General features: G+C 40.1%; 2 protein-coding genes across 2 annotated transcripts in view; both read left to right on the forward strand.

The window, feature by feature from the left end:
* The first annotated feature begins 7,188 nt into the window (after window positions 1-7,188).
* On the forward strand, window positions 7,189-16,975 carry LOC139378597 (mucin-2-like). Its single transcript, XM_071120916.1, has 11 exons — window positions 7,189-7,258; window positions 7,383-7,445; window positions 7,571-7,773; window positions 8,131-8,198; window positions 8,796-8,910; window positions 11,738-11,822; window positions 12,038-12,141; window positions 14,376-14,595; window positions 14,933-15,058; window positions 16,601-16,718; window positions 16,939-16,975. Exons 1-11 carry the CDS (start codon window positions 7,189-7,191, stop codon window positions 16,973-16,975), a joined length of 1,209 nt encoding a protein of 402 aa, XP_070977017.1.
* An 878-nt stretch (window positions 16,976-17,853) lies between these two features.
* LOC139376606 (mucin-2-like) overlaps window positions 17,854-23,933 on the forward strand; it is a 36,102-nt gene continuing 30,022 nt past the window's right edge. The window contains exons 1-6 of the mRNA XM_071119386.1: window positions 17,854-17,987; window positions 21,109-21,216; window positions 21,464-21,533; window positions 21,797-21,934; window positions 22,212-22,376; window positions 23,737-23,831. Of these exons, the coding sequence (XP_070975487.1) occupies window positions 17,877-17,987; window positions 21,109-21,216; window positions 21,464-21,533; window positions 21,797-21,934; window positions 22,212-22,376; window positions 23,737-23,831 (687 nt within the window). The 5' untranslated portion in view covers window positions 17,854-17,876. The remainder of the gene's footprint in view (window positions 17,988-21,108; window positions 21,217-21,463; window positions 21,534-21,796; window positions 21,935-22,211; window positions 22,377-23,736; window positions 23,832-23,933) is intronic.

A 23,933-nucleotide genomic window follows, 5' to 3' on the forward strand; every position in this document is an offset into this window, starting at 1 on the left:
CGTACAGGTTTATGTAGAGTATATGCATCCTGCTCTGATAACCACTCATTCACTTTAGCAGCGCTTAACCGGCTACCTGTTTCTTCGGCTATAGCTCTCTGTAAACGTTCCTTACCCCCTATAAGACCCAGGGTTGGAGGGGTTATAATAAATGTTTTTCAACATCTGCTCCGCCATCCTACAATAACGTTAATGAGCCACTTTCAAATAACGACAACATTTCATTTTCATTTTGAATGTATTTTTTTTATTTTCTGCAAACATCAAGTATTACGTAAGACAATTCAGGATTCGTTGCAGGATACTTGTCCCTGTTTTCTCAATGATCCCAGCATGAAACACCCTGTATATTTGGTTTTAGATTTTTTTAGATTTTTTTAAAACACACACTATATAAGTACATAAACAACAAATATGATACATGTTACAATTAAATGGTATTTCAAACAAATAAAGTAAAATCTTAGACAAAGTTGTTTCTAGTTCTTCAGAATCATCCACAAAACGGGATACCAGTTGTGTCCGTTGTAGACTCTCGCCCGCATGTCGTACATGATTCATGATCTGCTCCATTTTTAGCAAACGCTCTACATTAGCCCAGGCATTGTGTGTTGTGTAGAATGATACATTGTTCACTTTATTTTCAATAATTTGATGCATAACATTTGTAAGTTCTCTCAAAAGAAAACATGTATTTATTCTCTCTAACATCGTATGCATATAGTTGCCCATGGCTTTACATCTAAATAACAAATATATATTGTTACTCGTTCTCTTGGGGTTTATTGAGCCAGAAAGTCATCACATCAGCCACCACAGCTTCCCTGTATTTGTTGTCGTCAACCAGGGTGTCATGACGTTGCCCTCTTTGGGTAGAGCAAGCCCATCCCCCTCTCCCTGCCTCCCCCCTGCCTCCTCCAACTAGGCTGCTGTGGTCAGAGAGAGGTCGTAAATTCCTGAGAAGACCCTGCCTCATGGCCACACAGTATAAGAGACAGAGTGAATTTTCATAGAGAACAAAGGAATTTCTTCCACCTCACAGAACAAATTTCATGTTCCGGAGAAAGTATAAAAGACCGGTGAAGAATCCAGCTACGAACAGGTCCATTTGTTACAACTTGAGGAAGCTCATGGGAGACGCTGTGGCCACATTACCATAACGCTGTTTATATAATAGCCTCAGATATGAGGTTTACATCTAATTGTTGTATAAGATGAATGAGTGAGTATGATACTGTTTACACAATTTTACAATGTGATTTGAACTGTTTATTGAAGGAAACTCCAATTCCCTTTTGAGTTTAACTAAATCAGAGGACTGCCGCTGAGCCCAGTTAGGGTCAGGCATCCTGGGACAGCCCTTTTCTGCAATTCCAAATAAAACCCAACTTTGAGAAATTCTCAGTAAGACCATGTTTTCCTCCATTACGAGGGTACAAAGGTTGTAGACCAATGCTGAATCTTTTAACAATACTACGTGGTTAAACTCTTAGACTATCGATACCGACAAAATAAGAACAAGTCTTTGATATTAATTACTATTCTGCAGCCAGGAATTCGGTATCATTGAACGCGAAGAACGACAACCGCCGAAACATTCATTCTATAATGAATGAATGAATGTCACTCTGAACAATCCACTCTAACCTCAACAGAGATAACGTGGGAGAGAGACGGACAATTCTACAAAATAAACAACTTTTCAACAGCGATCAAGACGACACACTGAGCGTAAATATATATGTTGATTGCAATTGTTCCCGAATGAGTGAGCGTTCACGTGCAATGGATTAGCATTTCAATTGTTATAATTATTAACTCTGTAGTGACTTCTCAGTCGACCCCCACTCCCCCTTTTGTCCATCAAGCCGCAATGCCGGTTCAGCCCACTAGGGGCACATTCTCCTATCATTTCTTGTAACCATATTTACTGTTTGTTTATGCATCATTTCTGTGAATTACTTAGTTAGTAATAAATGAATGATTCAAGACAATTGATGTATGGATGACTCAAAGTGAAGACTGGGTTCGTGCAGATAATCAACAATTGACGATGTTTGGGATGGCGGCGCTGGTTGGGGTGATTGATCTCACAACCGCTGCATTTTTCTCTTATATACTCTCTAATCACCACATCTAAAAGTGTGGCTACAGAGGTCTTGATGGTCCACAAAAATAGTACTGACCACCACATCAAACACATCCTCAGGCTGTGTACATGTAGGGGGTGTCGTGGGTCTTGCCTGGGGGGAGTAGAATGTTGGGCTGCGAGGCATAGAGTCTGGCCCCCATGACGTATCGGAGTCCTGGTATGTTGTATGAATATCATCATCATGAATCAAAAATCAAATCAATTCAAATGTATTTATAAAGCCCTTCGTACATCAGCTGATATCTCAAAGTGCTGTACAGAAACCCAGCCTGAAACCCCAAACAGCAAGCAATGCAGGTGTAGAAGCACGCATATCCATGTAATATATGCTGAAATGAAGAACTGGAGGCTTTAAGGGCACTCCCTTTATTGTTGAACCAGTCCTTTGGGTATCAGGGCGTGGTTAACGCAGCAGTTTTTTTCGGGGGTTGAACCATCTTGGGGTTCCTTTGAATCATCATCCTCAGGATTCATACAGTATCTAATATGCACTTCCTTAGATGAACAATGCTCTGGATTCATACAGTATCTAATATGCACTTCCTTAGATGAACAATGCTCTGGATACATACAGTATCTAATATGCACTTCCTTACATGAACAATGCTCTGGATTCATACAGTATCTAATATGCACTTCCTTAGATGAACAATGCTCTGGATTCATACAGTATCTAATATGCACTTCCTTAGATGAACAATGCTCTGGATTCATACAGTATCTAATATGCACTTCCTTAGATGAACAATGCTCTGGATTCATACAGTATCTAATATGCACTTCCTTAGATGAACAATGCTCTGGATTCATACAGTATCTAATATGCACTTCCTTACATGAACAATGCTCTGGATTCATACAGTATCTAATATGCACTTCCTTAGATGAACAATGCTCTGGATTCATACAGTATCTAATATGCACTTCCTTAGATGAACAATGCTCTGGATTCATACAGTATCTAATATGCACTTCCTTACATTTTTTTTTTTTTTTTTTTTTTTTTTTTTTTTTTTTTTTTTTTTTACCTTTATTTAACCAGGCAAGTCAGTTAAGAACAAATTCTTATTTTCAATGACGGCCTGGGAACAGTGGGTTAACTGCCTGTTCAGGGGCAGAACGACAGATTTGTACCTTGTCAGCTCGGGGGTTTGAACTCGCAACCTTCCGGTTACTAGTCCAACGCTCTAACCACTAGGCTACGCTGTGTAGCCTCTGCTCTGGATTCATACAGTATCTAATATGCACTTCCTTACATGAACAATGCTCTGGATTCATACAGTATCTAATATGCACTTCCTTACATGAACAATGCTCTGGATTCATACAGTATCTAATATGCACTTCCTTAGATGAACAATGCTCTGGATTCATACAGTATCTAATATGCACTTCCTTACATGAACAATGCTCTGCCGCTGTTGACTCTGTACAAAAAGAGCGTCCAACAACTCTTTTCAATTCCATTAGATCCCAACTTTTAAAAGGAATAAGCATGAGCAACCTAAAATCCCCAGTCAGGCCACCATCATGAATGTTTTGGTTGCGGGTTTCCTCGTTGCTGATATTGAACTCCACACATCCACATGGAAGTCCATTCTTTCTTTGTATTTTCACCCTATGAAATACTCTACCTGAGGAGTCAGGGGCACCTTCCCAATGGGTCTCGTAGCCAGTGAACAAGCTATACCCCTTTGTGATAACTCTCTGTTCGGGAAATACAACCTTGCAAAAAAAACGGCCAGTCTTCAAGCCTGTAGTCCACTTCTAAAGCCTGGTCTGTATATTATTCTCCTTCGGCTATGGTATAGAGTTTCTCTCTACAGGCCAGGTAATCAAACTGATACTCCCATTGCTGTCCATTAGACATCAGCACTTGATCTTTCAGCGCAGTTGTGGGCGGTATTTTGGTTCTATACACTCTTAGAAACCGATTTTTGTTGCATCGTATATTGTGGCTTTATACTTGGCCCTTTCTCTATGTTTCAGCCGAGGTCCTGCTTCCTTTGTTACAGTCATCACTGCTTTGCAAAATCCATGTTTATTTTAAAAATCTTGTTTAGTGTTGTTTAGGGCCGCATGTCTTGTTTTGGGATTTATTTATAATACGTCGGCCGCAAATACAACCCCCCCGGACATTCCTACTTCATAGATAACAACCCTAAGGGCAATAAAATAGGGTGGGTGTGGGGTCACCCTCTTTGAAATGTTCAAACACATCCCCCCTGTTCAACCAGGTCCCTACACATCAATCATCACGACAACTTCAAAGGAATAGATGCAATATAGATATAAAATAACACACCCTCTAACACGTGACAACAGGAACAGGATGTCCAACAGGATGTCCTAACCGGATACCCATATTTCGGCACGTACGTGTCATCCGGACATAGGGTCATAAATCATAATTTTGACTCGTGCCGTCTACTTTATTCTCCACTCTGTTCTATCTGAAGTATCACTACTCTGTTCTATCTGAAGTATCACTACTCTATCTGAAGTATCACTAATCTGTCCTATCTAAAGTATCACTGCTCTACCTGAAGTACCATTACTTTGTTCTATCTGAAGTATCACTACTCTGTGCTATCTGAAGTATCATTACTCTGTTCAATCTGAAGTATCATTACTCTGGTCAATCTGAAGTATCACTACTCTGTTCTGTCTGAAGTATCACTACTCTGGTCAATCTGAAGTATCACTACTCTGTTCTGTCTGAAGTATCACTACTCTGTTCTATCTGAAGTATCACTACTCTATCTGAAGTATCACTACTCTGTTCTATCTGAAGTATCACTACTCTGTTCTATCTGAAGTATCACTACTCTATCTGAAGTATCACTACTCTGTTCTATCTGAAGTATCACTACTCTATCTGAAGTATCACTACTCTGTTCTATCTGAAGTATCACTACTCTGTTCTATCTGAAGTATCACTACTGTGTTCTAGCTGAAGTATCACTACTCTGTTCTATCTGAAGTATCACTACTCTATCTGAAGTATCACTACTCTGTTCTATCTGAAGTATCACTACTCTGTTCTATCTGAAGTATCACTACTCTGTTCTATCTGAAGTATCACTACTTTGTTCTATCTGAAGTTTCACTACTCTGTTCTATCTGAAGTATCACTACTCTGTTCTATCTTAAATATCACTACTCTGTTCTATCTGAAGTATCACTACTCTGTCTGAAATATCACTACTGTGTTCTAACACAACATACATCCTGTTAGTACAAGTATAGTCCTGAAATATTTCAGTGAATTATAATTGAGCTGAGCTTGACACCTCATCTTCTACTGCGTGACTGTGTAGTGTGTTCACCAAAAGCTGATGATGAATTGTAAATAAGTTGCTAAGTCAATATTTGGTCATGTCCTTTTAATGGTTCATTAGAGATCTGAGAACTTTGAAATGATTGAGAGGTGGAGTTGGTGATGATACGTTTCCTCCAACCAAAAACAAATCATCTGTAGACACACCCCAGAGCTTGAACAACTGTAGGACATCTATGAATGCGTCCCAAATGGCACCCTTTTCCCTATATAGTGCACTACTTCTGACCAGAGCCTTATGGTGACTAGTGAGTAGGGTGCTATTTGGGATTGATCCTACAACTTTGTGGTCCAGTGGTGAGTCCTGGCTGTGAAGCAGACTGTGTCCATAATAAGACTAACACAAACCTCCATCCCTCTTCTCCAATAACAGGCCATGAAACATGACAAGTAGTAAACCACAACTGAAGTTATATAACACTGAAGTTCAAACAAGTTAATCCCATCAGGTTTTAAAGGTTTATTTGAACATCTTTGTAAATATGCAGAACATACATAATATTTGATGTCATGCAACATATTAAAAACCCGGTAAAACCATAAAAATCAGCATAAACAGATGGACAGCGCATCATCCATTAGCCATTAAAAGGCCCACTCCTTCATTTGAAAAAGAACTAAACGGCAGCCCGTCACTTGGTTTGCTATAAAAGCTGAGGGATAGAGCTGGAGAAACGTAACAACTCAAACACGTCTGTGGCATAAATGGCTGTAAATATCACAGACTGGCCCTTTAAAGATTAATGCAACAATCTAAGATTCTGTAGACTGTTGATGAGTCTGTCCATTCATCACAGTTTAGATACGGGTTTACTGTAATCAATATGGGCCCAAATGGCACCCTATACCCTATACCATACACGAGGACTCTGTTCACTATACACTGAATGTACAAAACATTCCTAATATTGAGTTGCACGTCACCTTTTCGCTTTCAGAACAGCCTCAATTCGTCAGGCCATGGACTCTACAAGGTGTTGAAAGCGTTCCACAGGGATGCTGGCCCATGTCGATCCCAATGCTTCCAACAGTTGTGTCAAGTTGGCTGGATGTCCTTTGGGTGGTGGACCATTTTTGACACACACGGGGAAACTGTTAAGTGTGAAAAACCCAGCAGCGTTGCAGTTCATGACACAAGCCGGTGCCCTGGCACCTACTACCATACCTCGTTCAAAGACACTTCAATCTTCTGTCTTGCCCATTCATCCTCTGAATAGCACACATACACAATCCATGTCACAATGTCTCAAGGCTTAAACATCCTTCTTTAACCTTCCCTTCATCTACACTGATTGAAGTGGATTTAACAGGTGACATCAATCAGGGATCACAGCTTTCACCTGGAGTCTTATTGTTATGTACACTCATTGTATAGGGAATAGGGAGCACTTTTGGGATGTACGCTACTTATCAGGAATATCGATAGTTACCTAGGGATTATTATAATTAATACATTACACAATGTCAATTACAGTAAAGGTAATCCTACCTCTGACAGACAGACAAACAGAACAATGGTAACACCTAAAGTTTGATCAGTCCCCTCCTTAGATACAGAATCAACTATTCCAGCATCATCAAGGTACTTCCTTGAGTGTAGTAGTTTAAAAGCAGGCACCTTGTGCCTCACGGTATCAGTAGGAACAGGAAGAGTACCTGTTCAGGTGGACCAGGACAACTCGTTAGAAGAACCATCATGGCACTCCAATGGGTGAAGCCGTGGATCGCTCTGGTCTTCGTACTATCTGCTGCACATTCTGAGACTGGTAAGAAAATATATGATGAAATACAATTTAATATCACTTTAGGATAAGTCATGTAGCATAGTTTAGGAACTAAAGAGGAGCTGGGTTAGAAGCAAAATAAGACTTGTTCCCTGTCTATTTCCAGTTATGATTCCAGACATGACTTCCATTGGGAGTCTATATGATTCCAAACTGCAAATCGTATCAGGTAATTTGTGTTGTTGAATATGTCACCAAATACTCAAATATCTATATTCTACTCTACTGTTATATTATACATCTTATATTCAGACATGAATGGTGCAACTATACTGTACATTTCCCCCCATGCAGCAGGAGCAAGTCCCACTCATAACGGGCAGGTCTGCAGCACATGGGGTAACTACCACTACAAAACCTACGATGGAGACCTCTTCCAGCTGCCCTACACCTGTAACTACGTGCTGTCGTCGTTGTGTAAGAGCAGCAGTGGCTACGAGGCCTTTAACATTCAGCTGCAGCGCGGGGAGGTAGATGGGCTGCCAACCATCACCAAGGTATTCCTTTGTGATCAGTCCTTTGATTGTTTTACATTTCACTATTGATTAATTGATTTACATTTCACTATTGATTAATTGTTTCAAATTTCACTATTGATTAATTGTTTTTAAATTGCACTATTGATTAATTGTTTTAAATTTCACTATTGATTAATTGTTTAAAATTTACTATTGATTAATTGTTTTTAAATTGCACTATTGATTAATTGTTTTAAATTTCACTATTGATTAATTGTTTTTAAATTACAGTATTGATTAATAGGTTTTATTGCTCTATGATCTTAATATAAGGTGACCTTGAGGGTCCTGAAAGGCGTCTGTGAAATAAAATGTCCTACTATTATTATTATTAAGGTTTCTTTGAAGCTGGATGGAACCTTCGTGGAGCTGGCCAACGGTAACGTCAGCGTCAACGGATTACAGTGAGTTCCCAGTCTAGTCAACAATGGATCTCAGATGTGTAAAACCATTGGCTCTTAGATGTGTAAAATACATAGTAATACAGGAAGTAAATGATACTGGGGTTTGTTATAACTTATCTACATCCATGGGATTCATTTTATTCAGAGATCAATCTTTTTTTAGTTCAAAAAAAGATTGTAACAAATTTTATTTTCACTTCACCTGCATTCAGTTGCTACTTTTGTGCAAAGACTTGAGGTAAAATACATAAGTTTAAAAAAAATGCATCATCATTAATCTCATCTTGAGATCAATCTTTTGCTGTTTTAATATAATCTACATAATGTCAGTTTCAACCGGCAACAGTGAGTTCATCCGTGATCTAAAAGCACTCAGAGGTCAAACTCTTCTTCTGAAGTTCAGTTGATGTGCATTTACAGATGAAAGTTACCAAGCTGAAATTCCATTTGATGAAATCCTATACAGACATTATTACCTGGTACAGTCTCAACAGGGGAGGAAGAGAAATACAAAGAAAATACTGTAAAGGACCATTTTGACCCTTGTTGGAATACAGACTCTCCTCTCTGATGAACACTATTGTTTTGTCCCTCTAGGGTCACCATACCGTTTGGTCAGTTTAACGTCTTCATTGAGAGGACCGTTTCCTATGTGAAGATCACAGCCAAGCTGGGGTTAGTCGTCATGTGGAATGAAGATGACTCCCTCTGGGTATGTGTTTAGTTTGCTTACTCATTTCCATACGTCTTCTGTTACACTACAGTGATATGTGGTTGTTTCACCTGCTTTGGTTCAATACACTGATTGTAAATCACTCTGGACGAAATGTCAAATGTAAATGTGATGCTTTAATGCAATATTCTGGTCCTGGTGAAAATAGTCTGTAGTTAGCTAGTGACTCTAGGGAACATCAGTGTTTGGGGAACTGTTGGGATAAGATTGGGAACATCAGTGTTAACCTCTGATGGGATAAGAGTGGGAACATCAGTGTTTGGGGAACTGTTGGGATAAGAGTGGGAACATCAGTGTTAGGGGAACTGTTGGGATAAGATTGGGAACATCAGTGTTAGGGGAACTGTTGGGATAAGAGTGGGAAAATCAGTGTTAGGGGAACTGTTGGGATAAGATTGGGAACATCAGTGTTAGGGGAACTGTTGGGATAAGAGTGGGAACATCAGTGTTAGGGTAACTGTTGGGATAAGAGTGGGAACATCAGTGTTAGGGGAACTGTTGGGATAAGAGTGGGAACATCAGTGTTAGGGGAACTGTTGGGATAAGAGTGGGAACAGAGTGTTAACCTCAGATGGGATACGAGTGGGAACATTAGTGTTAGGGGAACTGTTGGGATAAGAGTGGGAACAGCAGTGTAAGGGGAACTGTTGGGATAAGATTGGGAACATCAGTGTTAGGGGAACTGTTGGGATAAGAGTGGGAACATCAGTGTTAGGGGAACTGTTGGGATAAGAGTGGGAACAGAGTGTTAACCTCTGATGGGACAGGACAGACCCATAATCAATCTATATTTCTGCACGGTTACATACAGCATTCTTACATTAAAAGTTGTTTTATTCAGTCTAACGGTCATACCAACAGATGTGGTCTCTTTAGAAGGGCCACAGACTGGCAGGTGAAGTGACATTACAATAGGCTTTGCGCCAATCAAGGATGTGGACTAATCTACTTCCTCCAACAACCCCTTTCATCAGCTAGGCTTCAGTGAAAAAACTCAGAAAATGGTTGTCCTAAATGGCACCCTATTCCCTTTATAGTGCACTACTTTGTGTGCACTACTTTTATATAGGCCTATACAGGACATTGGGTGCCATTTGGGGGGGACAGTATGGAAGAACTTATCAGTTTAATCAGTTCACATTGGTTTTATGGGTGGAGCTGGACTCAAAGTTCCAGAGTGTGGTTAGATCAGAAGACACAATATTGTCTCAATATCTATTGACATTGTAGTGAGTAAATACTGTATGTATCATCGTTCCCCTTTGTGTGTACATAAATAATCCCAGTGTACTCAAACATCATAATCTCAGACTGAAACTAACTAGCAAAGCAGACAGACCCGTTTTCAGACAACTCACATTCAATTTAATGACGAAAAATATGATGTTTAATTTTATTTTATTTTTTAAATGCACGTGAGAAAATAGAAAACAACATGATGAGAGTTTAAAAGGTTTTATCAACATGATGAGAGATTAAAAGGTTTTAACAACATGATGAGAGATTAAAAGGTTTTAATAACATGATGAGAGTTTAAAAGGTTTTAACAACATGATGAGAGATTAAAAGGTTTTAACAACATGATGAGAGATTAAAAGGTTTTAACAACATGATGAGAGTTTAAAAGGTTTTAACAACATGATGAGAGATTAAAAGGTTTTAACAACATGATGAGAGTTTAAAAGGTTTTAACAACATGATGAGAGATTAAAAGGTTTTAACAACATGATGAGAGATTAAAAGGTTTTAACAACATGATGAGAGTTTAAAAGGTTTTAACAACATGATGAGAGTATAAAAAGTTTTAACAACATGATGAGAGTTTAAAAGGTTTTAACAACATGATGAGAGTTTAAAAGGTTTTATCAACACGATGAGAGATTAAAATGTTTTAACAACAGGATGAGAGTTTAAAAGGTTTTATGAACAGGATGAGAGATTAAAAGGATTTAAAGGGAAGAGTGCATGTGCAGGAGAGGTAAAAAACAGAGGGGATTGTAAGACACCTCCCCTGTCAGATGTTTATAAAACACAAACCAACAAAAAAATAGAATCCTGATGATTAAAACAGAGAAACAATTAGTTGGGAGGAGTCATATAGTGACTGTATTTGTTTTTGTTGTTCAGATCCAATCCATTTCATATCAGACCAGAATAAAACTACAGTGAAACAGGTTTCCTATTGTAGATATATTGTAGACATGATCCCTAATCCACATAATTCCCTTTAATGAATAACCACTTGGGAATACAGTAGAGAAAACATTGAATAATATTAGCAAAGTCCTGAGCACACTTTTGTATTTTTTTAGGAGGCCTAATGCTCTGTATTGATCCTATCTGTATGTACCCAACCTGAAGTACAGCACCTGTTTTGTGTTAACCTCCCACTCCTTGTACTCAGCGTCATATGCCAAACATAGGGATATCAAATCAAATTCTATTGGTGTGTGAAATGTACATATATATGAACTGCTGTAGGTGCATGGCCAGCTAGCTGTATGTGAAATGTACATATATATGAACTGCTGTAGGTGCATGGCCAGCTAGCTGTATGTGAAATGTACATATATATGAACTGCTGTAGGTGCATGGCCAGCTAGCTGTATGTGAAATGTACATATATATGAACTGCTGTAGGTGCATGGCCAGCTAGCTGTATGTGAAATGTACATATATATGAACTGCTGTAGGTGCATGGCCAGCTAGCTGTATGTGAAATGTACACATATATGAACTGCTGTAGGCGCCTCAACAGCTAGCTTGCAATGCATTAACACTCAGTCATCTTCCATTGGTTTTATAGGTGGAGCTGGACTCAAAGTTCCAGAATCAGACATGTGGGCTGTGTGGAGACTTCAACGGAGTCCAGAACGAGTTCAATAGGAATGGTAAACAAAATCACCAAATGTCATAGAGGGGCGGATTACACTCCTGTTCTGTTTATGAATGTGTGGGTTCAATCTATGGGTTAGGAAGAGGTTATGAAGTATTTTTCTAGGTACCATTTTAAGAAAAGGTTATCAAAAACACAAAACACATGATGACAGAGACTGTTTGTAAGGGGAAATAAACAGGTAAGATAAAACTGTTTATTTTCCTACAGATGATTATCTGAAGACAATCGACTATGCTGATATTTGGAAGATGAATGGCCCAACAGAAACCTGTACAGAAATCCCTGTTCACACTGAGCAGTGTGAAGACCAGGTATTTACAAGTCTAGAGTTGAGCTGAATTGTTTTTTATTTTATTTTATTTCACCTTTATTTAACCAGGTAGGCTAGTTGAGAACACCTTTATTTAACCAGGTAGGCTAGTTGAGAACAAGTTCTCATTTGCAACTGCGACCTGGCCAAGAAAATCATAGCAGTGTGAACAGACAACAACACAGAGTTACACATAGACTTGTAGATGACCTGGAGCCAGTGGGTCTGGCGACGAACATGTAGCGAGGTCCAGCCGACTAGAGCATACAGGTCGCAGTGGTGGGTGGTATAAGGTGCTTTAGTAACAAAACGGATGGCACTGTGATAAACTGCATCCAGTTTGCTGAGTAGAGTATTGGAAGCTATTTTGTAGATTACATCGCTGAAGTCGAGGATCGGTAGGATAGTCAGTTTTACTAGGGTAAGTTTGGCGGCGTGAGTGAAGGAGGCTTTTTTGCGAAATAGAAAGCCGACTCTAGATTTGATTTTGGATTGGAGATGTTCGATATGAGTCTGGAAGGAGAGTTTTCAGTCTAGCCAGACACCTAGGTACTTATAGATGTCCACATATTCTAGGTCGGAACCATCCAGGGTGGAGATGCTAGTCGGGCGTGCGGGTGCATGCAGCGAACGGTTGAAAAGCATGCATTTGGTTTTACTAGCGTTTAAGAGCAGTTGGAGGCCACGGGAGGAGTGTTGTATGGCATTTAAGATTTCTTATTCATTACATATAAACATGACTGTTAGTTTAAAATACCAATATCATCAGCATCATGGCTGACATTTGATCAGTACATCATTTTATTTTATTTATGTATTTGTATTTCACCTTTATTTAACCAGGTAGGTTAGTTGAGAACACCTTTATTTAACCAGGTAGGTTAGTTGAGAACACCTTTATTTAACCAGGTAGGCCAGTTGAGAACACCTTTATTTAACCAGGTAGGCTAGTTGAGAACACCTTTATTTAACCAGGTAGGTTAGTTGAGAACACCTTTATTTAACCAGGTAGGTTAGTTGAGAACACCTTTATTTAACCAGATAGGTTAGTTGAGAACACCTTTATTTAACCAGGTAGGTTAGTTGAGAACACCTTTATTTAACCAGGTAGGTTAGTTGAGAACACCTTTATTTAACCAGGTAGGTTAGTTGAGAACACCTTTATTTAACCAGGTAGGTTAGTTGAGAACACCTTTATTTAACCAGGTAGGTTAGTTGAGAACACCTTTATTTAACCAGGTAGGTTAGTTGAGAACACCTTTATTTAACCAGGTAGGTTAGTTGAGAACACCTTTATTTAACCAGGTAGGTTAGTTGAGAACACCTTTATTTAACCAGGTAGGTTAGTTGAGAACAAGTTCTCATTTACAACTGCGACCTGACCAAGATAAAGCAAAGCAGTGTGACACAAACAACCACACAGAGTTACACAGGGAATAAACAAACATACAGTCAAAAACGCAATAGAGAAAAAAGTTTATATACAGGCAATAAATAGGCCATAGTAGTGAAATAATTACAATTTAGGCAATTAAACAATGGAGTGATAGATGTGCAGAAGATGAAAGTAGAGATACTGGGTTGCAAAGGAGCAAAACAATAAATAACAGTATGGGGATGAGGTAGTTGGATTGGGCTATTTACAGATGGGCTATGTACAGGTGCAGTGGTGGGTAGTATATGGGGCTTTGGTGACAAAATGGATGGCACTGTGATAGACTGCATCCAATTTGCTGAGTGTTTGGAGGCTATTTTGTAAATGACATTGCCGAAGTCAAGGATTGGTAGGATAGTCAGTTTTACGAAGGTATGTTTGGCAGGATGAGTAAATGATGCTTTGTTGCGAAATATGAAGCCGATTCTAGATGTAATTTTGAATTGGAGATGCTTAATGTGAGTCTGGAAGGAGAGTTTAGAGTCTAGCGAGACACCTAGGTATTTGTAGTCGTCCACATATTCTAAGTCAGAACCGTCCAGAGTAGTGATGCTGGACGGGCGGGCAGGTGCGGGCAGCGATCGGTTGAAGAGCATGCATTTAGTTTTACTTGCATTTAATAGCAGTTGGAGGCCACGGAAGGAGAGTTGTATGGCATTGGAGCTCATCTGGAGGTTAGTTAACACAGTGTTCAAAGAAGGGCCAGAAGTTTACAGAATGGTGTCGTCTGCGTAGAGGTGGATCAGAGAATCAAACCGTCTGTTGCCTCTAGTAATTCTTCTTCTTCTTCATCCTTTCAGACCAAACTTTGTGAGCAGCTTCTCACCAGTCTTGCTTTCAGTAGCTGTAAGGACCTGATTGCCACAGACTCCTTCATCAAGGCCTGTGCAGAAGACATGTGTCACTGTGGCAACAGCAGCAGCAGTGTCACCTGCGCCTGTCCCACCCTGTCAGAGTACTCCCGCCAGTGTGCTCACGCAGGGGGGAAACCCCAGGAGTGGAAGACCGACCAGTTCTGCTGTAAGGGAACATTATTTGCATTACACATCTTTTTTGTTTTTATTCTAGATTGTTTGTTTGTGTTGCTCTGTTGGTAGTTTGGTTGTGGGTAAAAAAAAACAACCTCAGCCACAGTTATGTTGTAACTCAAAGTAAACACTTTTGATATGCAATAATGCTTGGCCTTAGGTAATCTATAATGTCTTCTTCTTTGACATGCTTGTATTTACATTTATGTGACTGAAAACTGAGGAGCAAATCCCAATTTTCACTTCCAATGATGTCAATAGAAGGAGATGTGAAAATGTGATGAAGAGTCAGAAACAGATTTGTGACTCTGGTTATTTGTGTCGAGCAGTGGAGACGTGTCCTTTAAGCATGCAGTACCAGGAGTGTGGTAGTCCCTGCACTGATACCTGCTCCAACCCAAAGAGGAACCAGCATTGTGAGGAACACTGCACCGACGGATGCTTCTGCCCTGCTGGTACATGCACTCATTACTGAATACAACATCATATGTCAGCTATGTAACCATTTTAAAGTAGCTGAATACAACATTATATGTCAGCTATGTAACTATTTTAAAGTAGCTGACTACAACATTTTATGTCAGCTATGTAACTATTTTAAAGTAGCCGAGTACAACATCATACGTCAGCTATGTAACTATTTTAAAGTAGCTGAATACAACCGATGATGCCCTGATGCAGAGGTGCACCACAGGTCCCAGAGTGGTGGGGCAAATTGTTTTTCCTGGGGCCCGGAGCTTTTCCTAATCTGGTAACCTAACCCAGGTATACATCAGGATAGGATCTGGATAGGGATAGGATCTGACTGTGATTAATTAGTAGTTGTGAAAAGGTATTTTTATGGGCAATGATGGGAGTGGGACCAGATTTAAATTTTTAGCAGATGCTCTTATCCAGAGCGACTTACAGGAACAGTTAGGGAAAGAGCCTTGCTCAAAGGCACACTGACAGAATTTTCACCTAGTCAGGTCAGGGATTCAAACCATTGATCTAGCCCAATGCTCTTAACCAATAGGCTACCTGCCGCCTAGGTATACAGATATATATTTTCTAAACAGGTCACAGGGTTTTTCAGTACCATAGTCAGACTGAGAAAGCCTCTAGTTTTCTTCCCATACAGTTTAGGTGTAGGCTGCTGAAACATTTCCGTGAAGAGTTCTTGCTTGGGTATGTCAGGAGTGATGTGTTATCATGTTTGCTAAATACATACCGGAGGAAAGCGGAGCAGAGTTTTGCTAGATTATGTGATTTGCGCCTGGCCTGCGCAACCTGTGAAGACTGTATTAACTGTATCAACCAGGAAGACCGTATTAAAACTCATATCAGTTATGTGGCTATTTAAACCAGGAAGACTGTATTAAAACTCATATTGGTTATGTGGCTATTTAAACCAGGAAGACTGTATTAAAACTCATATCAGTTATGTGGCTATTTAAACCAGGAAAAGGTTAAAGGTTACATAGATTGGAAGAGTAGCCTTATTGTGGGACTGGAGATTTCGTTATTTGATCAAAGTTCTGCAACAGATGTACCGTAGTAATTAAGATACTGATCTACATGGATCAATGTATTTTATGAGATAAGGAAGGACTAAATTAATTAATTGAATGTCATTTAAGGGATTAGGTGACTAAATATATTTAATGTGATTTATGGGATCAGCTAACTAAATGTAATGTATTGAATGTAAGTCATGGGATCAGCTAACTAAATGTAATGTATTGAATGTAAGTCATGGGATCAGCTGGATAAATGTATTGAATGTAAGTCATGGGATCAGCTGGCTAAATGTAATGTATTGAATGTAAGTCATGGGATCAGCTGGCTAAATGTATTGAATGTAAGTCATGGGATCAGCTGGCTAAATGTATTGAATGTAAGTCATGGGATCAGCTGGCTAAATGTATTGAATGTAAGTCATGGGATCAGCTGGCTAAATGTATTGAATGTAAGTCATGGGATCAGCTAACTGAATGTATTGAATGTCTTTCTCATAGGAACCGTGTTTGATGACATCACTCAGACTGGCTGTGTAGCTGTGAACCAGTGCTCTTGTCTCCACAACGGACAAACTTACCAGCCTGGACAATCATTCTCAAGAACATGCCACAAATGGTAAGAGATGCAATGCGTTTATATACACTGAATTGTTGTGTGTGTTGATCCAGGTGTGTTGAGGCTAAACTGACTGTCTCTCTCCGTTAGTACCTGTATCTAAGGCCAGTGGAGTTGTATGTGCTGTGGCTAAACTGACTGTCTCTCTCCGTTAGTACCTGTATCGAAGGCCAGTGGAGTTGTATGTGTTGAGGCTAAACTGACTGTCTCTCTCCGTTAGTACCTGTATCCAAGGCCAGTGGAGTTGTATGTGTTGAGGCTAAACTGACTGTCTCTCTCCGTTAGTACCTGTATCCAAGGCCAGTGGAGCCAGATGTGTTGAGGCTAAACTGACTGTCTCTCTCCGTTAGTACCTGTATCCAAGGCCAGTGGAGCCAGATGTGTTGAGGCTAAACTGACTGTCTCTCTCCGTTAGTACCTGTATCCAAGGCCAGTGGAGTTGTATGTGTTGAGGCTAAACTGACTGTCTCTCTCCGTTAGTACCTGTATCCAAGGCCAGTGGAGTTGTATGTGTTGAGGCTAAACTGACTGTCTCTCTCCGTTAGTACCTGTATCCAAGGCCAGTGGAGCCAGATGTGTTGAGGCTAAACTGACTGTCTCTCTCCGTTAGTACCTGTATCCAAGGCCAGTGGAGCCAGATGTGTTGTGGCTAAACTGACTGTCTCTCTCCGTTAGTACCTGTATCCAAGGCCAGTGGAGCCAGATGTGTTGAGGCTAAACTGACTGTCTCTCTCCGTTAGTACCTGTATCCAAGGCCAGTGGAGCCAGATGTGTTGAGGCTAAACTGACTGTCTCTCTCCGTTAGTACCTGTATCCAAGGCCAGTGGAGCCAGATGTGTTGTGGCTAAACTGACTGTCTCTCTCCGTTAGTACCTGTATCCAAGGCCAGTGGAGCCAGATGTGTTGAGGCTAAACTGACTGTCTCTCTCCGTTAGTACCTGTATCCAAGGCCAGTGGAGCCAGATGTGTTGAGGCTAAACTGACTGTCTCTCTCCGTTAGTACCTGTATCCAAGGCCAGTGGAGCCAGATGTGTTGAGGCTAAACTGACTGTCTCTCTCCATTAGTACCTGTATCCAAGGCCAGTGGAGACAGATGTGTTGAGGCTAAACTGACTGTCTCTCTCCGTTAGTACCTGTATCCAAGGCCAGTGGAGTTGTATGGATCTAGATTGCCCTGCTACCTGCTCCATAGTGGGAGGTTCCCACATCACCACCTACGATGGGAAAGCCTACACCTTCCATGGAGACTGCTCATATGTCCTGTCCAAGGTAGGGATCTAACCTACTGTATGGAATGATATTAGTGCCAACAGAAATATTGAATAAAAATGTGATTTCTTCATACAAATTCAAAGTGATTCAATACAGATTTCATGTCATTTGGCACTAATATGACTCCATGCTGACACATACTGTATGTTTAGTAGATTTAACTCCTAACTCGCTAGCGAACATGTACTGGCCCACGAACCGGCCACATCCGGCATAGATTGCGGACGACAGCTGGCAGCCACTTGCATTGGAGGTGCTTATACATACCATTGGCATCACTATCCATATTAATCTCATAAATACTTTTCAATCAAGTTGAACCATAATATACAGTGCCTTCAGAAGGTATTCACACCCAATAATGTAGTTACTCCACAATACTAACCTAATTGACAAGTGAAAAGAAGGAATCCTGTACAGAAGAAAAACATTCCAAAACATGCATCCTGTTTGCAACAAGGTACTAAAGTCATACTGCAAAACATGTGGCAAAGCAATTCACTTTTTGTCATCAATAGAAAGTGTTATGTTTGGGGCAAATACAATACAACACATTACTGAGTACCACTCTTCATATTTTCAAGCATAGTGGTGACTGCACCATGTTATGGCTGCATCATGTTATGGGTATGCTTGTAATCGTAAACCCCGTTCCGCTAGCGGAACCCCTCGCCACAGCCAATGAAATTGCAGGGCGCCAAATTCAATCAACAAAAATCTCACAATTCAATTTTCTCAAACATACAAGTATTAGACACCATTTTAAAGATAACATTTTCGTTAATACGACCACAGTGTCCGATTTCAATAAAGCTTTTGGGCGAAAGCAGAACATATCATTATGTTAGGTCAGCAACTAGTCACAGAAAGCATACAGCGATTTTCCAACCAAAGAGAGGAGTCACAAAAAGCAGAAATAGAGATAAAATGAATCACTAATCTCATCAGATGACACTCCCGGGACAACATGTTACACAATACATGTATGTTTTGTTTGATCAGGTTCATATTTATATCCAAAAGTCCTCATATCCTCAGTTTACATTTGGCTTTGCCTCCAAAACATCCCGTGAATTTTCACAGAGCCACATCAATTTACAGAAATACTCATAATAAACTTTGATAAAAGATACAAGTGTTATTCACAGATTTAAATATATGCTTCTCCTTAAAACCTCTTACTTCTACCCCCTCCTTTTTTGAAAATTCTGTTAAAAATCGCGCAACTTTTCAGCGTCCTGCTACTCATGCCAGGAATATAGTATATGCATATGATTAGTATGTGTGGATAGAAAACACTCTGAAGTTTATAAAACTGGTTAAATCACGGCTGTGACTATAACAGATCGTGTGTTTCATTGAAAAACGCAAGAAAAACTGCTCTCTGAAAGCAAAAAATAATTTCCATAAGTCACTTCCACCAGTTGTTAAAAGAGAACAGAATTTAATGGGAATCTGCCTGCAATTCATACAAATTCCGCACGATGGCGCCATTGTCCTAATTTTCAATTGAATTAATTGTTGGAAAATCCTTCTGTCTGACCTCCATTTTCCCAGTCTTCACCCGGATGCAGTTGAGGGAGAGATCAGATGGCATTGTTTTTGAAGTGAAGACCTATTGAAGAGACATCGCCCTGTAATCATTTTGATAGATTATAAACGTTTACTAATACCTAAAGTTGGATTACAAAAGGATTTCGAAGTGTTTTGTGAAAGTTTATCGTCGACTTTTTTAATTTTAAAAAATTACGCAGCGTTTAAAAACGATGATTTTTTCTGAATGACACAACTTCCATACAAAGCTATTTTGGGTATATATGGACCGATTTAAACGAAAAAAAGACCCAATAGTGATGTTTATGGGGCATATAGGAGTGCCAAGAAAGAAGCTCGTCTAAGGTAATGAATGTTTTATATTTTATTTCTGCGTTTTGGGTAGCGCCGGCTATCGCAAAATCTGTTGTTTACGTGTCGAGCTGGCATTTTGGGGGGTGCATGCTATCAGATAATAGCTTCTGATGCTTTCGCCGAAAAGCATTTTAAAAATCTGACTTGCTGGCTAGGTTCACAACGAGTGTAGCTTTAATTCAATACCCTGCTTGTGAATGTTGATCAAAGATTGAGTTGTAACGAGTACATTTAGCATTTAGCGTAGCGCATTTGCATTTCCAGGGGCATACTTGGGACGTCTGCGTGTCAAGTATTCTCAAGAAGTTAATGCAACCGCTGTAACAGATTTCAAACCATGCAATAATCTGAGGACGGCGCTCAGAGACCAACACAACCCATGAAGATATCCACCATGTTGGAGTCAACAGAAGTCAGAAATAGCATTATAAATATTCACTTACCTTTGATGATCTTCATCAGAATGCACTCCAAGGAATCCCAGTTCCACAATAAATGTTTGATTTGTTCCATAAAGTCCATAATTTATGTCCAGATTACTCCTTTTGGTTCACGCGTTCAGTACACAATCTAAATTTACGAGGCGCGGGCAGGTCCAGGCAAAAGTTCAGATGAAAAGTCATATTACAGTCCGTAGAAACATAGAATCAATCTTTAGGATGTTTTTAACATAAATCTTTAATCATGTTCCAACCGGAGATATCCTTTGTCTTCAGAAAAGCAATGGAACAGAGCTCGCTCTCACTTGAACGTGCATGGTCAGCGCATGTTCAGCTCATGGCACTCTGGGAGAGACTTTACTCAATCCCCTCTCATTCAGCACCACTTCACAGTAGAAGCATCATATAAGGTTCTAAAGACTGTTGACATCTAGTGGAAGCCTTAGGAAGTGCAACATGACCAATATCCCACTGTGTCTTCAATAGGGAATGAGTTGAAAAACGACCAACGTCAGATTTCCCACTTCCTGGTTGGATTTTTTCTCAGGTTTTTGCCTGCCATATGAGTTATACTCACAGACATCATTCAAACAGGTTTAGAAACTTCAGTGTTTTCTATCAAAATCTACTAATAATATGCATATATTAGCAACTGGGACTGAGTAGCAGGCAGTTTACTCTGGGCACGCTTTTCATCCAAACGTGAAAATACTGCCCCCTATCCATAACAAGATAACTTAACTGCCATACCTTGTACCAATTGTTCCCAGCAAACCAACGAGACTGCTTTCACAGTCCTGGGTGACATAGTGAAATGTGGGAAGACGGACATTGAGACCTGCCTAAGATCTGTAACCCTGGTGACTCCAGAGTCCACGGTAAGTTAGCCAGTCAGTGACTCGTATCACCATTTCAAGGTTGGAGTAAATTAAATTTCATTTCCAGTCAATTCAGGCAGTCCACTGAATTCCAATTCCAATGCTCTTCATTGTTTTTCAGTGAGGAACATTTGGAATTGGAATTAGGTTTTCTTTCTGAATTGACTGGAATTGACTCCAACCCTGTTCCACACTCCTTATCACCAGGGGAGTTGTTTTAACTCAAGTTGTAATTTGTTACTTGCAGATGATCGTCATCGAGGCCAGTGGAAGGGTCTTTGTCAACAAGATGTTTTCTCAGATGCCGCTTTTCATGGGTGAGTGACTGATTGATGGCTGCTTGAGAAAAGGGATACAGAGATGTGATATCTGTCTATTTTTGTAGTCATTGATCAGTATAAATGTATGTTTGAAACCCTTCCCATGCAGTACGTACTGTACCAGAAGTTGTCTCTTTCTTTCGTCTTTCTTTCCTTATCTAGCAGCATGTAACACCATAAGCATCCCACAATAGGGAAGTGGGAGCTAAAAGTTCATGGTAAACCAGATTGTAACTAGAACTTGTGTATATTTTCCACAGCTGATGTAAGGATCTTTCAGCCCTCTACGTTCTACATCGTTGTGCATACCTCTTATGGGCTCCGTCTAGAGGTCCAGCTAACACCTATAATGCAGGTCTACATCGTAGCTAGCAGTTCACACAAAGAAAAAACCCAGGGTATGTTTCTCTCTGCTCATTTAAAGTCTTTGTGGAAAGATAAGCGTTTTTGGGTCTTTGAAAAGCACTTTATAAATCTCATGCATTGTTATTATAAAAGCTTATAGGTTATCAAACTACTGTTAATGTAACATGTGTCACTATACCACTTGTTTGAGGGGTTCGGTCAAACCTCACCTGAAACAATTAGTAATAAACTAATGATACTTGATGCATTGCATCTTCTGTCAATGTTAGTTCAAACCACCTGTTATAATGTTTTGTACCTCTTATCCAGGTCTTTGCGGAGACTTTAACGGTGTCCAAGCTGACGACTTCAGAACCATCAATGGACTCGTGGAAGGAACCGCTGTGACGTTTGCCGACACGTGGAAGACCAAAGCAAGCTGTCCTGATGCGTCACAGAACTTTGAGATCCCATGCAGTCTGAGTGTAGAGAACGGTACTCCTTCGACCTCTTTAAAAACACTAACATATGTATAATGCAGCGGTTCTCAAACTAGGGGTCACGACCCCATGTGGGGTCACTTTCTATGAAAATGGGGTCACAGGAGAATTTCAAAAATACCAAATAATATATATACAAATTTGTTTACATCCCTGTTAGTTAGCATTTAGCCTTTGCCAAGATAATCCATCCACGTGACAGGTGTGGCAGATCAAGAAGCTGATTAAACAGCATGACAATTACACAGGTGCACCATGTGCTAGGGTAAAAAAAAGGCCACTCTAAAATGTGAGGTTTTTGTCATACAACTCAATGCCACAGATGTCTTACGTTTTGACGCTGCATGCAATTGGCATGCTGACTGCAGGATCCACCAGATCTGTAGCCAGATAATTAAATGTTCATTTCTCTACCATAAGCCGCCTTCAACGTCATTTTAGAGAATTTGGCAGTACATCCATCCGGCCTCACAACCGCTGCTGATGTCAGTGTTGTGAACAAAATGCCCCATGGTGGCGGTGGGGTTATGTTACGGGGCTGGCATAAGCTACAGACAATGAACACTCTTGCATTTTATCAATGGCAATTTGACTACACAGAGATACCGTGACGAGATCCTGAGGCCTATTGTCATGCCATTCATCCAACCACCATCACCTCATGTTTCAACATGATAATGCACGGCCCCATGTCACAAGGATCTGTACACAATTCCTGGACGCTAAAATTGTCCCAGTTCTTCCATGGCCGCACTTGACCGTTGCACTTGAATCATTCCCACGTTGAATGGCTAGTTCCACTACGGAATGAAACCACACACTATTGCAGAGACTTTGATATTACCAACCGCAATCGATGTGGGGGGATAGAGGCACATGTTAAACAAAGAATTTATGCTATTTCTCGCAATCAAGAGGAAACTCTGATTGAACGACTCACAAACTCCCCAGCTTTTTATGGGTCTGAAAGGTGGACTCTTGCACAAATGGGGCAAATCTATGGTGGGACAGCGGGCAGGCCTCTTCACTAAATGGGGTCGTGGGCCAAAAAGGTTTGGGAACCCCTGGTCTAACGAAACAATACCCGAATGCGCTTCAGCCCAGCTTGAACAAAAAGGGAATCAGGTGTTCGACTGAGGGACTTGATAATACCAAAACGATTCCTTACTATTAGTAGAAAAAGGATCACTGTGAGATCTGAGTTTATTTTCCAACTAACCATTTAAACTCTTTCATTATGTTTCGGCGTAGAGAGCCTTTATCAGAGCCTTGGAATACTTTTTGGAGATTACATTTACATATGTCTACTGAGATGCACAGTAAAGCCTAGATAAAAACTCTTTGTACTTTTACAGAGAGATATGCCAAGTACTGGTGCTCAATGCTGTCAGATCGTGAAGGAATATTTTCCCCATGCCACACCGAGATCAACCCAAATTACTACAAGGAAGTAAGTATGATGGTTTTAACTTCTCAAATGCTCTTTAATTACAGAGTTATCCCAAAGCTCTATGAATACATATATTTTTAAACGATCAATTAAGACGTTCTA

The sequence above is a fragment of the Oncorhynchus clarkii genome, chromosome 2, assembly GCF_045791955.1.
Source record: "Oncorhynchus clarkii lewisi isolate Uvic-CL-2024 chromosome 2, UVic_Ocla_1.0, whole genome shotgun sequence".
NCBI classification, from domain to species: domain Eukaryota; kingdom Metazoa; phylum Chordata; class Actinopteri; order Salmoniformes; family Salmonidae; genus Oncorhynchus; species Oncorhynchus clarkii.